We start from the raw sequence: 17,052 nt of genomic DNA on the forward strand, positions 1-17,052 counted from the left end.
GAGGCCGCCATTTGCTCAGCTGAAGGCTTCTCTATCTATCGTCTCTGTTCTATAGATAACATCCATACATACTGCAGCATGTGGGCGTAACGATGTCACGGTGGTCGCTGTACGTGAAGTCGACTTCTTGTTGGGTACCGAATGTCACATGGGGCACAAGACTGTTGCTGGCAAACGTCAGGTATATGAATGAGCTCGGCTTTCTCTATTAAAGGTGGGTGTTGTCTCCGTGTTCAATTTTAAAATATTAGCCACATGCCCGAGCATTTGAAACGCCGCATCGGCGCTACTTTCCTCCTTTCCGCGGCTATCAACTTCAATGAGCTATCCGACGGAAGCTTGATAATAACTGTCTGGATATATACGTGTTTGTGTCATTGTTCAAGCTGGCAAGCACATAAGAACCAATATTCCAATTTTGAAGTTTCTGGCTGTCATAGATCTTCATGCAGACGGACATGGCAACGACTCGGCTTTTGATCCTATTTAACAATATACCTCATGGGGTCGGAGATGCTTTCATCTACAAGGTGCATACGTTTGCACAACTTCTTATCCATTTTAAATGGGTTTAGGGTACTGATCTTGCGGAACACAACAGACATTTGCAGAACTCAGTCCACCTACTGCCACCTCAATGTTCAAAATAATTCAATACCGTACCGATATAGATATTGTGGTTAAATACAAAAAAAAGGAAGTTATATCCTAAAAAATAGTTTAATCGTTTTTTCTGAAATAATGGAAAATGTTTAACTTTGGAATATTAATCGTTGCCATCAAGCACACAGTCTCAAACAGTTCCATTTAATTTGCCTGTTCTTATTGTGTTACAAATTTAAAAAGGGAAGTTACCAATTAAGGATACACTACGCCACTGCTCTCACGTAGTTCCACTATCACGCTAAAAACTCACTGAATCTCATCGTAATGCAACTTATTTTAAACTTATAATACTTAAATCCCGAATACCAGCATGCAATTCTCTGGTTTTCCTTGATCTTATAGAGTCGATGTGAATGTTAGTTTCCTGTGGAAGCAATCATTATATATAATTATGTTGGGAGCATACTACACTCCTAGCTGCTGAGCTCGGTAGTTATGTATTAAAAAATATAAATCTATACTACTCATTATCGTTGATTTTATAGCAATGAAAATATTATTCAACTCGGCTGTTGTAGCTGTCGGCAGCCAAAATTACAAAGTTCATGTATGATTTAATAAATATCTATTCGCAGACAGAAATATGAAGTAAAACTCATATATATTACGAGCCTATCGTAGAATATATTTATTTAATAATAAACTGTGCCCGTTCGGCAGTTCATTTATACCAATATACGAGTATATTATTAATTAGGTATATAATACTTAATATTATAATTCGAAGTTAAATCCCTTACACAGCATCAGCAGGACTTTGGAATTCAGATAGAGCATGTATTGGATTTTGAACTTTTTTCTGCGATCCTTTTCGAACTTTAGCACGAACTTCTTCTGGCTTCTCAGGTCGCACCAGTGGTTTTTTCTCTGGTGCTTTCATCTTCCATACTACAATTGGAGACTTAAGAAAAGAAAAATAGCGTTGAATATCAAGAATATTTAAATTTTTAATGTCTCTTTAAATAATATTTCAATTGTTACAAGTTTGCTGCTTAATAATTGCAGGCACATAATTTAAAAACATCTTGAACAGAAGAAAAATAATTACGCTTTTTTTTTTGACAGCCGGATTTTACAAATATACAAAAAATAAATAAAAGGCGATATTGATATACTTACAGTTACAGTTCCTTGTCTAGTATATTTTGTTGACGCTACGTAAGAGTATTTCACTGTCAGTACTACGGCATTCATTAGATTCTTAGCTGCTTGTATCAAAGAAGTAGCACTATCCAGCTGCAGGATTAAATAAAATACGTTATTGAAAACAAAAAATGAACTCTAACGCAATGCTTACCCCCGAGACAATCAGTTCCCCGCTTATATTTTGGACATCTGCTTTGACTTTAGAAGTTATTTGGATTTGATGACAGTAGAGAGCGATACGTTGTAAATATGCCAATAAGTCTTTTTTGGTGCTGCTTTCCGGACACTGCTCTGCTATTTCACGCGTAAGCTTATCAAGTTTAGTGCCGGCCTCGGATATTTTCTTGGCGGCATTGATAACATCCATGGTGGTCTTTAAGGGGCCACGTCCTCTAAAAGTTGTTAAAATAATACACAAATACTTTTGATCAAATTGTCTTACTTATTACAAAATTTAAATATTAAAGCAATTCATTAATAAACTAAAATACAAAAATATGAAGTAAAAGAATTTCAAAGACTTCAGCCTAATAAGGTAGTCTTTAGCATTTATCATTAAAGTAAATAAAATGTCCTTCACGCTGTATGAACCCACTCATGCGGCCGCCATAAAAACATTCTTGTTCTTCATAATTTAAGAGATAGTCACCAAATTGATTTGTGGCGCTGCGCTTGAGCTTGAATTTCATCTTGACACAAATCTAGATCGCTTTTCGATATTTTGAACACTTGATAAGTATTTTATTTAATTATATTTAGGCCCAATGTATCTTTGATTGCTTCAAATATGCTGTTATGTTATGATATAAATTATATGGTCAATGGCAAATAGCTTGCCAAGATTTCTCGACGATCCTAAGGGAAAAGTTGTTAGATAATAATAGAATATGTAAAGAAATACCTTGTAAAATCTGTCATCTCCATCATTATCATACACATATGTTTTGCCAGGAAAATGATGTCGTTTCCAGTATCATCCCATTTAGCAACCTCTGAATCAAAAGTGAGTTTTTCTCGTCGAAATAGCTCCACTTGTTGTGCAATTTTTTGCTTATCTTCTTCTGTCATTTTACGCATTGCTTCCTAATAATTAAAAAATTATATAGGTAGTGCTGCAGTATTGTTACATTGTACACTTACCCTAGCAGTGCAAATGCCGCTTATGTCCGGATATTCGTCAACTGTTTGGTCACCAGTATGAGCACTTGCTGTAAGTGGTTTAGCATAAATATAATTCATTTATATCGAAAATTAAGAAATATTATAAAATTGCATAGCTAAAGTTTGGATAAGTTAATAAAGTAAATATAAAAACATACCTATATACAAAAGAAACTTAAAACTTCTAAACTAACGAGTTTATAGTAAAATCTCAAACAAAAATTATAATTCTTTACTCTTTTCAATATAATGTAATATTGCTCATTACTATCTATTCTACTAAACACGTACTTCTTGATCGTATCAAGGTTAAGCACTTTAACCTTTGCTTCAAACCTCGTAATTGTATCATAATTTATAAATCTAAAGGATTCCTTGGTTTTAGTATACGGTGAGCTTAAGAGTTTTATTATCCTTATTGTACTAAATTAACCTTTAATTATCTAGTCAGACGATCAACTAAAATCTATTCAAAACCGGCCTTTGTCGACTTAATTATGATAATAGCTCGGCCAAATGTCTCCTTCTACAGGTACCCATTTTAAAGGTAAAAATAGTGCAGTCGGTTTAAGCCATTAAGCAAACTACTTTCCAATTTTGTGTATCGCTTATAGCGCATATTTAATGACCACAGATTTTCCTTTGCCCATTTTTAATTTAGTTGTTAACTTTTCTATACGACATGAAAAAAATAAATAAACAATATAATTACATCGACTGCGTGTTTCCAATGTTAAATCTTCGACTGGTTCAAACTCAGTATCCGTGTCCAAGTCTTCTGAACTCTGAAATGAAAACAAGAATGATGAAACATGTAAAAGTTAAAAATTCAAAACATTAAATTATTTTATATTCTATTGTTGTATAAATAATTTGTTTTCCCTGTACACAATCATTTTTCGAACTACGAACACCGGGCGTGCCTGGTGCTGATCCTTAAGAGACATCGTCAACAAGATACTAAACAAATTTGGTGATAAATTGTTTCGATTTTCAGGCCCCTGTTAACGTTGCAACAAAATTCTAAAAAAAATATTCTGACGAGCGCATTCACGAATATATGATCCAAGTTTCTCTAACTCTAGGGACAAATCATATATGCACTTATACAATCGGTACCAGATCATAATCATAAAACCTTCGGAATCAGAGTACAAACACGAAAAATGATTAAGAAGTATGGAAAACATAAACTAATCTATGACAAATAAATATTTAAAAGCTTTCGCTTTCATTCGTCTCGAGTGCTTGTTATCAAATGATTTATTATGTGTAACTTTAGGAAAAAATAAACCACAACTGTAAATGGGTTTTTAACGGGTGCTAAGAAATATATTGTAACCCAAATCTCATGAATTTTTAATTTAGTGAAAACACTAGGGATGAAAGTATTTAAAAAAAAAGTTAATTATTTTTATTTTCCCCGTACTCTGTTTTATGATCTTTATTTGATTAATTAGTTAATCAAAATTAATTTTTCAAATCCATCAAATAAGATAGATGGAACGCTAGAGTTCACAGCTAAGCTAAACATAGAATATTTAAGACACAACAATGCAATTAATTTTTTTAATTTTAACTAAATACAAGAAAGAATGATTATCTTTGGCAAGTCTCTTGTAGACCAGTAAATTTTTTTTTTTTAAGATTTGTAAGGCAACTGTCTTCAGAAATATGTCACCCGGAAATGTTTTACAAGACTAGTTTTTAAGTTGCTATAAAATTCTTACCCTGTTCATTAATACTGCACGTCGAATTTCACGCACTCCATCGTATACCAAACGGGAGGCATCGATAAAATCATTCTCGTCCACATTTTTGTTTGTATTGGTAGCCAGGGCTTCCACTGCAGCATCAACTCGTTGTTCAAATTTGATCATCACTAAAATATTAAAGAATAATAATAGATGGTTCATCATATTTTAACAGTTTTTTTGACAGTGCTTATTACTAATTAAACGCATCAATCAAGAATTTTAAATATTTCACAATATGCAAATATATCGTCAATAAATACTGCTAGCAATACAATAACTACTATCAATTTGTATCGATATAAAAACGAGTTACATGAGTTATATGATTTAGTAGTTGGAAGCAATCAAATAAACCCGTTCTTTGCAGTTAAAGAGTATGGGATAGATATCTTAGTAAACAAGAGATTTTAATACAAAAACTGATCATTCGATGTTCCGATGTTGCAACGGATATATGCATTCAGTTTCATTAAGATGGACAGACAGACCGACATGGCTATATCGACTTGGATAGTAAAGATGATTGAGACTATATATATCAATACCTTACAAAATTATAATATCCTCTGACAGAGTATAAAAGTGCACGTTGCAGCCGAACGACACAGACTGTTTTATACATGTTGAACCTAGCTTTGAAATTGTGTTATATTTTAAGATTTTAAAGAGGTATATCGCATCAAATATATATTTGGATTTTTCTATTAAATGATGAACATTAAGGTTTTTATCGGTTCACACTATAAGACAATATTTGTAATCGGAGACACAAATGTTTATACAGACAGAATGACGAACATTGCACGAAACCAATATACCTTCGATATTGAGGATTCAAAATATGGTAATACCAACCTTGCTCGCGAAGCACTTTAACTGCTTCTAAGACTCGCTTTGTGTAAATACATGGCTCATAGTTGTCCATTTCAGCCTCAACAACATTGCATACACGAGACGAACGACCCTGAATAGATCCAGCAGTTCCACGCAGATCCTTAGCATCGCCAACTTGTAAAGCCATGACACATTTGTTGACATCTTCTAGGATATGATTTTCAGAAACGGCTAAGAAGTCGTCAATGGTTGTAATGTCATCCACAGCTTCTGTTAATATCCGAACTTGCACCTCCCAAGCTTGGCGATAAGCTGCCATGTTCTCTTGGGCAACTTTAGAGTTTGGTCGCACCGTAAGTATTGATGCAGCATTGATTACTTGGGGGCATAAGCTTTCTATTTGGGCCGCAGCATATCGAACCATTTTTACTCCGTCCTCGTTATTTGACATACTGCACACGAGATTAGCAACTTCAACTAATTTCTCAGCATGCTTCGTGAATATCTCAGCCTTTTCACGTACTTTCTTTTCATTTCCAGATTTGGCGGCATCAATTAGGTCAATCAAAGGCGTAGTTGTTTCCAAAAACGAATCAGACACATGATCAACAACAGCCTTGCGAAGCTGCCGTCGCAAATCTCTCGTTTTGCGACACATTTGATCAATCGCACGATCTAGCCCGGGGCTGTTGTCTTTTTGACCCATCTAAAATAATATAAGTTTGTTGAAAATTACATATTTCGATTTCTGGCTTCAATATAAATTACATTTGACATGTATTCAGATAGCAGATCCTGTAGAGCTTGGCGAACAGCATTGCATTCGGCGACAATTCTCTCCCTGCGCTCGTCCCTTGTACAGTCTGCATCGGCCATCAGGGCTGCAGCACTAATAATACTCTCCAAACGTTCTTCGAGAAGTTGCCGTGACCGTTTGTCACTGTACGTCATGGGATCCATTACAATTCCCTCCTAAAAGGTTTATACACAAATACGATTTACTAAATAAAACCTTCAGCTAGAAAACAAATGTTCTCTTTAGAGTATTTAAACGCACGTCAAAATCGTCCAAGGCTGCAGCTAATTCTCCTGCGCCACTGTAAACATCAGTGGGCTGTGATGATTTTCCTTGGGCTACATCGCTGATCGTGTTCACGGCATCGCACACTTGTTTTAAAATAAAATCTCGATTGACTTTGGCCAGATCTAGCTCTGGATGTCGAACATAGACCTTAGATGCGGTTAACAGCATTGTTGAATGTTTCTTTAACATTGCACGAGCAGCAGCTAAATCATCCCGCAGCTGCGGATCTTTTAACTCTTGTTGACGTTTTGCTGCTTGTTTTATGAGTTCTCCAGCGTTGCGACCAAATTGCTGGATTAACAGGTAAGCATTAATGTAAAAATTCCATTAAAATTAATTATATGCCCTTACCCGCATGTTGTTCATAAGTTCGTCTTGGCTAGATGCATTTTTTAGCTTATTAAGATCATCTTCAACAATGTGAAGAGATTTAAGCAACAAATGAACATCAACCATATCTGCCAAGATTAGTAAACGTGTAACAGCTGAGAGAAGATTTCTAGCTGCTCGAACCATGTTCCCTCGCTTCAAGGAGCTACATGGGTCCTCTGAAAATTCTCTGGCTGCAATGCTCATGGCATCTCCTGTTTTGCGCACCTCGTCAACGGCAGACAGCATTTCTTGGGTTATGTCCGGATTTTCATATGCAATTTGCTCTCCCTTCTGAATAAAGTTTTCAGTGGCTTTCTCAACAGCTGCAACCAGCGCACTTGCACGCTTTGATTTTCCTAAAAATATTAAATACATAGTAAGGATATTAATATAAATAGGACAAATAAATAGCTAAAAGATAAGGATGTAGTGCTTAGTCTTGTATTTTTACGGATTTCAGCCTAAAATTGGAAATTTAACTTATAATACCACCATAAGCCAATATCTCAGCTGTCAGAGTTAGTCGTTAATTTTTTAGTACACATTAAGAGTGAATTTTATACATTGTAACAGTATACAATTATACATACTTGATGCATCAGACATCAAATCATCATAGAAAATATATATTTTTTTAATTTATAATGAAATTTAAATGTCAACAGTTGGACTCTGTTCGATGTGCACATCGATAATGAAATTTATAAAATATATTTGGAAAGCTAAAAATAAAATTAATAAGCATTACAATAATATTTAAAAATAATTTAAAAAAATGTATCTCTAAAAATTAAAATGCCTATTAAACCATTGTAAGATTTACATATAACACCAGTAGGATTGTGCAACACGTAAATAGTCGTGCATAAGTCTAATAAATAAACTGGTTTACAAGGAAAAATAAGTTATGTGAAGAAATTGCTTCCGATCGCACACAATTTGATCTTGATAGACACGGAGTCCACCAAACACATAAGCATGAAAGCTCGGATGGACATGAAGAAATGTGTTATTGGAAGGGTTTTCAAATTCTGTTGGCCAAATAACTTGACCGCATTATGAAATGTGGACACATAGAGTCTAAAGCTCAGTTTGGTATCAAAGAGAACTGCAATATCTTCAACAGTAATTATACGTTACAATGGAAAACTTTCAATAATTTGAATAATTTAGATACAACTGGTTGGCCAAGCACCAAATTTGCACAGATTTTAAAACAATATGTAAACAATTATAAGTACGACTAAATAAATTAGTTTCACATCGCTAGCATATATAAGTGGACGAAATAAGATTAATGGGAGGCCATTAATGAAAAAGTGAATAGAAAAATATCAGAGTGATCTTGAATTAAAATCGACCATTTAAATAAAAGAATATCCAAGACAGAAACGATGGACGGAATCCATAGAAATCAAGCGTGTTTCCACAGTTAACTGAATGGAATGCTTTACTGAAGTCAGTGTATATAACATCAAACATCAGTGTATATAACAAGAAAACTTAATTCAAGCAAATTGGTTCATGAAGATCGATTCTTCATGCAGCTATAATGATCAGAGGATATAACTGATTTATAGATATTGCAAAGTATAAATACGGATATTTTCAAATACCTTATAAATGGTAGATAACTTATCCATGCATCTGTTGTTTAAAAAATCAGATTTGCCATTTTTTTGCAGAGAAAAATGATAAGGATGCAAAGACTGGGATAACTTAAAAAGCGTTAGCAATTGATGTGGCAATAAATTAAGGCACATGGTAAACATACAACTGGGGAAGTTGTCAGTCTCAGAAGAGAAAAAAGATTTAATTCCCAAAACTTGATTTTATTATAGATATAAATAGATACAATAATTATAAGAATTAGTGGGAGCGAATATAAGGTTAGTAGATTAAATATTATGAGAATAGGACATTTTGAAGAGTAGAAAAAGAGAGGAAGACAAAGATGACGATTTGCGCTTCGAATTGGCAATATTATAAAATTGCTTGGAGTTCCGTGTAAGCTGTTGTCGTAGCACTTGGAAGTTAAGAAGAGAAAATTGACAGAAAAATTGTATTTTTGGGAAAAAGTTCGCAAAGAGCGCAGTTTCGTTATATATATGACAACTCATTCAAATTATTAATGATCAAACATTATATTCAAATTGTGAATTTAATTGATTTAATATAAGCAAGAGATAACGTTGCAGACTGCGAAATACTCCGATACCAACAAGCCAAACCATCTGATAACAGGAGCTACAGAACATGGTGGGTGTAGCCAAGAAATACCGATCTTTGAAGGTTCCTAGTAATCTATCCTTCAAGTTAGCCTTTAAATTTGTGGTAAAAAATATTAGACAAGTTTCGTAGCAATCCAACTTCCAAGTTTGGCAACTGTTGCTCTTAAATTTCGGGAAATTTAGGCTTTTATAGTTTTTGGGGGCTTGAGCGGGCGTGGTCCGGATTTTTGAATGGTGTTGCTAACACTATACCTTTCAAATTTGGAGACTAGCTTACAAATGGTAAGATAAATAGTTTTTTCGATTTACACTAAGAAGTGTATCCGTTTTGGGAGGAGTCGGCCATTCAATTTTTTATCGATCTCTTAAGGGAGTTACTTTCGACATTTATTGACCGAAGTTCCTCGGGCGTGCACGTTCTGTTAATGTATTTGCCGATCTTTGAAGGAAGTTATCAGTAAGTTACTTTCCAAGATTGACTCTAACTTTAAATTTGTGGGAGATATGCGGTTTTATCAATTTACATTGATTCTTAAAGGCGGCTAACAGTAATTTCCCTACCACATTTCACGGCTCTAATTTTAAAACTGCAAAAGATATACCCATTTTTAGGGACGAGAGGCGGTGGTGGGCATGGCATATGCCGATCTATTCTATATTCTAGGTATGATATTCTAGGTCACTCAGGACTCGACGACGTACCTAGTTGGATCACTATAAAAAAAATGAAGACCTAAACCAAGACCCCTTAAGCCCAAAAACCATGAACATTTTATGTTTGAGGTATTTGAAAATAATATAAACTTAAAAAATGTGAAAAATACAAAATAAAACAAAATCATTTGTAGACATTTTTAGTCCTTGTATCGTAAGGAGAACACTACATTTTAGGCTCCCCTCATGTAATCCAAACATTTGTTTTTAATATAATACATATATAATTCTTTGGATCTTAAAAGTATGTCTTTTATTATACAAATCATGATCTAATTGAATAGCATAAGAGCTATATTACTTTGTCAGCCTGCATCAAATAGACGGATACGTGCCAAGTTTCAAGATAACTTCAAAACTGAGGGACTAGTTTACATAGAGAAACAGACAGACGGATATAGTTACATCGAGCTACAGACTAAAATTTATTTCAGCAGATTAACTCCGGTATACAATATGTAATCTTTAGCGTGCCAAGGATAACCGTTCTTTCTAGTTTTTTTAACAGATCGAAATGTATTTTTGTTTGTTTGTATGTTTTCCCTTTTACCGTGCAAAATCCATTATAAAAGCCTAAGCGGCAATTGTTCTACTTCGGGCACTAATTAGACCGATGTAAGGTCATGAACAAAATAAAAACCAATCAAATACTTTTCTAATGTGGATATTAACATTATGTGGATATTAACATTATGCTCATTAAAGATGTACAACTCAAAAGGCAATTTGAGTAAGCGCATTGTGTGAAGTTGAAGACAGCATTACATTAGATACAGATACACACACATGTGTGTATATCTGATTTGTATGTAGTAGTAGAACGCTGTGTACCGAAAAGTGAAGTTACAAATATGTTTAAATGTATATGTATGTTTACGAATTCGTAGGTACTTTTATATATATATATATCCAAAAAATAATGCATAATGATAATTTAATACATCTTTAATTTACGTGCTGAAAACCCACTTTCCAATTAATGCCTCACCTTTTTTCTTTTTGCTCGGACCTTTGGTGTTCACGAGCGTTGTCACTTGCAACACCAAGGGCTCTAAAGTCTTCTCCACTGACATGGTACGGATTTCTAAATTTTTTGGGTCCCATTTCAGCGCTATTTGACCAAAATCCGATATAGATCCCATTTTAACACGAAAATGTTATATTTTTCGCAAACAGCTCTCTATCACCTTTATATGTCGGTAGACGCCTTTGGCTAGAGCTGTGCAAACCTCGATAGTGTCGATCTTTTTGGAGTTTCGTTTATATCGATAACTTATGACCTGAACAGATACTGGACACAAAGGAACAATAGCATATAGAACACATTGCTTTTTCATTCTATTTGTCCCTTAATCGAACATCACCTGCGGAAATATAATTTCAATAATTTAATTATTATTACACTATCTAGTTTCAATCACAAATATCCATAATTTTAAAATGCAGTACCTTTTATACCTTTTTTGGGCTTTTTTCTGTCATATCTGCAGCCAAAACTCGAGTTGACTTGCGTCTAAAATAAGAATCGTATTTAATGCTCGTAGCATTCCAAGGAAATAATATAATTCTTGAATATATGTGTAGCTCACACAATTAAAATTGCGTTTTTATCAATATTTTGCTGTTTTAGATAACAAAAATAAACAAAAACGTTAGGCATTTGTAATGAACGGAAACGAGAAGTTTTGTGTAAATTGGAACGGTAGGAATTACTGAAACAGAACAATATCAATTAGCATGCTTGCGTGTTAACACTTAAACTAACAAATTTGTCAATATCTCGACGAATTCATTTAAAAAAATTTGCAGTTTAAAATGAAAGCTAAATATGATCTATATGAAATGTAAATTTAAATTATCTTTTATTTGAATTACTTGTATATGTGTAAATTCTTCTAATTTTATTATAGATAGTAATGAAGCTTGCCACTGAGAAAAAGCAGGACGAAAAACGAGAAAAATTGACTTGGTGGAAGGCAAACCGTGCTTATCGATCCTCAATAAGATTGAGCACACAAGGCAGTTGCCTTGTGGAGAAGTGCAAGATTTTAAAATAACAGCGTTCAATATCTTTGAAGAATTCCCATGAAAGACGTTGCTCTGAGTGTAGGGCTATTAACAGCGGTCCATATCTATGAAAAATTCCATGCATTCGTCCAGATGCTACTCTTTGTCGTGGGTTTTTTATATACAGTTTTTATCCTGTGACAACTGAAGATATTTAGAGTATATTGGGTTTGTGCAATGTCCGTCATTCAGTCTGTCCGTCCGTGTGACACCCTTATAGCTAGAGCCTTGAAACTCTCGTCAGGCAAAGTGCTTATATTGGTTTGCTACTACTACTGAATGATCACACATCAGTAAATCCACTTAAGGTTATAGTCACAAAATTATGGTATTCTTATTAGTATTAGAGTATTTCGCAGTCGGTTACGGCTGACATCGACGCTCTCTCTTGTTTAACAATGTTTTCTTTTCATCGGTTTGAAAAATGAATTTGAGTGAAAAACGCATTGTGAGTGATCAAAAATGGACTAGTTTGGTTTTGGGCAATTTGTAATGAAGCCATGCTGAGCGGGCAGACAACTGATTTACAGACATATTGAAAAATAAGGAATAATATCAGATCAATTTTGTAACACCTCTGTTATTTAATATGTCAAACTTACCAAGTATTTTGTGGAGTGGATTAATACCCTTTTTTACTGCCTAGTCAAAGGATATATTTCAAAGTTCAAGCATCGAATGAGGTAGAGAAGGAACTGATGCACTTTCCAGCGAGGCAATTCTCTCCCAGATGAGCACAAAAATGTTCTTCAATGTTCCATATGTAAATGCATGCTTACAAAGTGAGTTTGTTAAAATTTCACAGTTGATTAACGTTATACCAGAGTGAATTCATATAGAAAAGTTATATCTTGATAATTGTGGATTTTATTGCTATTGGTAGGTTGACTCTATGGCGTACAAAAAAATTACAAGTAAAAGGGGGTGCTTGCCTAGATACTTGAAATATTTCCGAATATCTTACGAGAAAAAATAGAATGTAGAATAACACATATTTAATTGTTATTCTGTCAATATTCAATCGAGCCTGATCGAAATAAGAATATTACAATGTTTTGCTTGTTGTATTATTTTTTTTATTAAGTTACATTTTATTTGTTATTATTGCTTATGCACAAAGATGTGCGAATCTAAATACATAAATAAAAACAAGTCGTACTACAATCGGTAGCTTATAGCTTATTCATAAGAATTTACTAATTTGTGTAGACGTACATTTGATTGGTTTCGAAATCGTTCTGTTTTTAATTCATATAAATTATGGCCTTTAGAATTTACATAGAAAGGCGGTATTCTCTTTTTTCTTAATACAATTTTATTTCCCAAGGTGAATTGCATAAAATATATTATGCGATCTTTTCCTGCAGTTTTCGTATCGAATAGAGGACTTGCTTTTATTTCCGTCAATCCGTTTTTTGCCATTTGACGTTCAACAATATGCAAACTTGATTCATTAGCTATATCTTGATACGACTTTTGACGCATAAGTCCGATAAAAAATGCTTTAACAATATGCTGTAGGTTTGTTGACCCCTCAATTTTCGCATACAGGTCCTTTATTCCGATCACCTTGCATATAGTTTGTATAGCCCGATGACATACCAAACCATGACCCTCTGGTTTCTTAAAAACAAATATTTTAGTTTTTCCGAAACCAGTGTAAAAGTCGTGATTAATCGTTCTGTTTTCATAAAGATTTATGGCTATAAGTTTTTGTCCTGCTCGATTTTTGGATTTCCGAAGAGCGGTTCGAACTTCAGGAGCTTTAGCGGTTGCAAAACCAGCCAATCCATTCGAATTTCCAGTGACAGATAAAACCGAATATCTTCGCTTTCTTCCCATATTTCCTTTCATAATAAAAACAATTTTATTTTCCAACACACGCGTGTCAAATGAATTAAATGCATCCTCCCCGACAGCATCCGGCGGACCAGTACTGCGGCCTGGCATTTTTGTTCCAGACCATCCTCGATCAATTGAGTTTAATTTGGTTTGTTTAAAATTACCAACAGAGTCCCGCAAACTAATTATGTTTTTTTCTCTATCTAAGTTTTCCGATTGTTTTTGCTGCTGAATAAGTTCGTTTCCGCGTAGAATCGGTGTATTTAAACCTGGCCATATTAAACTTTTCTTTCCGAATCCGATTGTCTGACCCCTATTAAGATCCTTCGCAATTTTTCTTCCTGTCCCCTTTCCGCGTCCTCTTTTTTTACCAGCATTACTAACAGCTGTTACTCCGCGCCATATATCTTCAGCAGGTACTACAAAACAAAATAGAATATGTTACCGATTAAACAACGTAATAACAGTAGTTAATGTTTATATAATTTATAATTAAGGAATAAAATATATTATCAGCGTGACAAATATGATATACACTCTTCGCCACTGGAGTAGTGGCAGAAAAGCAGATTAATAAAATAACGAAATGTTAAATATTAAGAGGAGACCACTTAACCCGGTTTGTAGAGCGAAACGTCTCAGTTTTTGTCCTATTTTAATCACTAATTTTCTACAACTGTAAGACAATGGCATATTGAAAGATACCTTTTCATACTTGCATAACCTTTTTGGACCTCTACAATTATCCACTTAATAATACACAGATTCATTTGGTCTGAACTTTTAAATCGGATATACAGAATGTGGAATTATTCAGCTAATCGCAATGCTCACCGGACTAAAACATAATACAATGTTTAAGGATAGTTCAAGCGTGATTTTTAATTAGCTTTGAGCTCGATTACACTATTATTTCGAATATTTGCATCCAAGCCGGATGCTTAAGAGTTTAGAGCGAAAAAACATTTAATTTCTAAAATCGAAAATACTCCAATTATTTGAGTGTTTTTCGGTTTAAAAATAGCAGTGTGTTCTAATTTCCCAAAATGTTGGTACCATCATAACACGCACCACGAGGCAGCTGGTCATTACTTCTGGAGAATAGGTCTAGCTTTGGTAATTTGTACTTAGAGCTTAGTTGGTTGTGGGTTACTAAGTAGGTTCGTGAGCAAAACTAGACTTAATAGTAAACCATTGGTGCAAGAAAGCAACGCGCACTTAAAATGGTGAAAATAAATCCTGCAGGGGAAACCTCACTTATTTAATGTAAGTGATTGGCAAAGTACACTTCACATATTATCTTACGGTTACATATTGGTCCCCTAATTTTGACGGTGCGCTACCGGTAATGGTACAATACAAAAGTTTAAAAAATGGGTTAGATCGTTCTAGTTTTGAAAATACATATATCATATAGCTCGGTCAGTTTTTTAAATTAAAAATGTCAGCAGGTGGACTGAGGTCCACCTGAAAAGTGTTCCTTTTGTTTTTATACCTAAAATTGTTCAAAAATGGATAACAAAGGAAATAATAAATATATACATAGGTATGCAATTTAAAAAAAGCATGTCCGACCCCATTATCAACAGCCGATTTGATCTAGTTAAGACTGTCTGTATGAACAAATAGATGTCAGAGACTATAAGAGCTAGACATATAATAAAAGATGATAGGGATGGATATGTATATTGTTGCAATCTCAATTCAAAACATGTCCGATTAGGTTATATTAATATGGTAAGAGTTTGTTTACTTGGAGGAGATTAGTTGGGTAATTGGAACCAAAGAGTATTGAGAGACTTGAGTGCTTTGAAAGGGCGTGTGGCAGTGCGTGGTCGTCTAGGAACAGCAGTTCGTGAAGCGAGTTGTTCTGGGCGAAATTGTTTAAGTCGTCTTCTAGCTTGATATTCAATTATTCATGTCCTTGACAGATTTCCAACCATAAGCCTGATTATTGCATTATGATTTTTGTGAACGCTTTTATGAGTAATTGTGCGGACAGGTTTAAGTGTTTCTGTGAGTATAGTTTTGAAGGTGGCTCAGTCGAGTATAATACCCGAGTTAAATTTATACCTAGTTTTACGTCCGAGGATTTACTTTTTCATTCATGTGTCTCGAGTCAATAAATTTGTTTTACTTTCATTTTTGAAGATTATTATTGTAAATAAATAAGTAAAAGCGGATAGCGCGAAATGAGATTAAATCAAATAATATGTCACTAGTTCAAGTTGTAGTCATCTCAGATTAATCTGCTGTTAAATGCTCCTGATATTTTGGCAAAAAAATATCAACATCAGAATATGCTAATTAATCGCAGTCCACAAAAATTTACCAATTGTTCTGATTGCATTCCTTTTTTTTTGTTTTCAACTTTTCAGCGACATTCACCAATTTAAACTTTTCCCATAACATCAGACATGAATAACAAAATTATCCAAACGGATGATTTATATAACGTATAAGTTTCAAAGGAACAACTGATGGCTCTCTTATATATACATATATCATTAGGGATGTAGTCGTGATGTGCTGTAGCTATATTACATGATCACAAGCGTTATTCATAGCACGTGTACTTACATTTGTTAAAAAAGCTTGTATTTCGGGAAAACAAAAATGTTGATGGAACGCTTAGAAAGTTTACATGATTTCCAAGTCTTAATGCAGAAGTCTTCCAGTTACTCGCAACAAATGACAACAACCTGCTGCCCATCTTGTATAAACTTATAAAACAAAAATAGGGCCGTATTAGGTATGGTAAAAAACAAGAAAATATCGCATCCAACAGATATTTTAGATAATGCGATACTATATTCGATTCCCCATCCGATGCTCAAAACGATATATCGAATATAATTTAATTTATAGGTTCGGAATAGGCTATTCACATGAATGGGAGTTACTATTAATGATTTGCTGTTATGCAAGATTTGCTTGTCGATGCAGATGGAAGAGGAGATTCAAAATGATCTGCAATGACAACCTTCGAATGTATAAGATTATTAAATTTTTTTAATTTTCTTTGAAATATTATAATAAATTGTCCGTTCACAGAGATACCACCTTTGACTTTTCAGAGATCAATCATAAATTTTTGGCCTGTGGATTCTGTGAACAGCTGTTCGACGGTGTCAAAATAATGATATATTTTTCGACAAACCACCATAGAATGTTGCCT

The 17,052-nt window shown here is 34.1% G+C and overlaps 2 protein-coding genes across 2 annotated transcripts; both read right to left on the minus strand.

The window, feature by feature from the left end:
* Positions 1-1,277: 1,277 nt before the first annotated feature.
* On the minus strand, positions 1,278-11,198 carry LOC6563215 (catenin alpha). Its single transcript, XM_001990737.2, has 12 exons — positions 10,954-11,198; positions 7,000-7,376; positions 6,622-6,939; positions 6,333-6,536; positions 5,586-6,270; positions 4,704-4,855; positions 3,686-3,758; positions 2,953-3,020; positions 2,714-2,895; positions 1,964-2,204; positions 1,786-1,902; positions 1,278-1,567 (listed from the first exon to the last, which is right to left on the minus strand). The coding sequence occupies exons 1-12, from the start codon at positions 11,105-11,107 to the stop codon at positions 1,403-1,405; spliced, it is 2,736 nt and encodes a 911-aa protein (XP_001990773.1). The 5' UTR covers positions 11,108-11,198; the 3' UTR covers positions 1,278-1,402.
* A 1,892-nt stretch (positions 11,199-13,090) lies between these two features.
* On the minus strand, positions 13,091-16,653 carry LOC116805393 (28S ribosomal protein S5, mitochondrial). The gene is made up of 2 exons (XM_032736915.1): positions 16,455-16,653; positions 13,091-14,293 (listed from the first exon to the last, which is right to left on the minus strand). Exons 1-2 carry the CDS (start codon positions 16,585-16,587, stop codon positions 13,212-13,214), a joined length of 1,215 nt encoding a protein of 404 aa, XP_032592806.1. The 5' UTR covers positions 16,588-16,653; the 3' UTR covers positions 13,091-13,211.
* Between the last annotated feature and the right edge of the window lie 399 nt (positions 16,654-17,052).

This window comes from Drosophila grimshawi, unplaced genomic scaffold (assembly GCF_018153295.1).
Source record: "Drosophila grimshawi isolate 15287-2541.00 unplaced genomic scaffold, ASM1815329v1 contig_311, whole genome shotgun sequence".
Lineage (NCBI taxonomy): Eukaryota > Metazoa > Arthropoda > Insecta > Diptera > Drosophilidae > Drosophila > Drosophila grimshawi.

What these genes read in the sequence shown, in the direction of transcription:
- LOC6563215 (XM_001990737.2), bottom strand. Translation starts at nt 11,107, where the DNA reads ATGGGATCTATATCGGATTTTGGTCAAATAGCGCTGAAATGGGACCCA. An exon ending in AACTTATGAACAACATGCGG is followed by an intron (nt 6,940 to 6,999) that starts GTAAGGGCATAT and finishes CTGTTAATCCAG; the next exon opens with CAATTTGGTCGCAACGCTGG. An exon ending in CTAGACAAGGAACTGTAACT is followed by an intron (nt 1,568 to 1,785) that starts GTAAGTATATCA and finishes TCTTTTCTTAAG; the next exon opens with TCTCCAATTGTAGTATGGAA.
- LOC116805393 (XM_032736915.1), bottom strand. Translation starts at nt 16,587, where the DNA reads ATGGGCAGCAGGTTGTTGTCATTTGTTGCGAGTAACTGGAAGACTTCT. An exon ending in TACAAGCTTTTTTAACAAAT is followed by an intron (nt 14,294 to 16,454) that starts GTAAGTACACGT and finishes TTTGTTTTGTAG; the next exon opens with TACCTGCTGAAGATATATGG.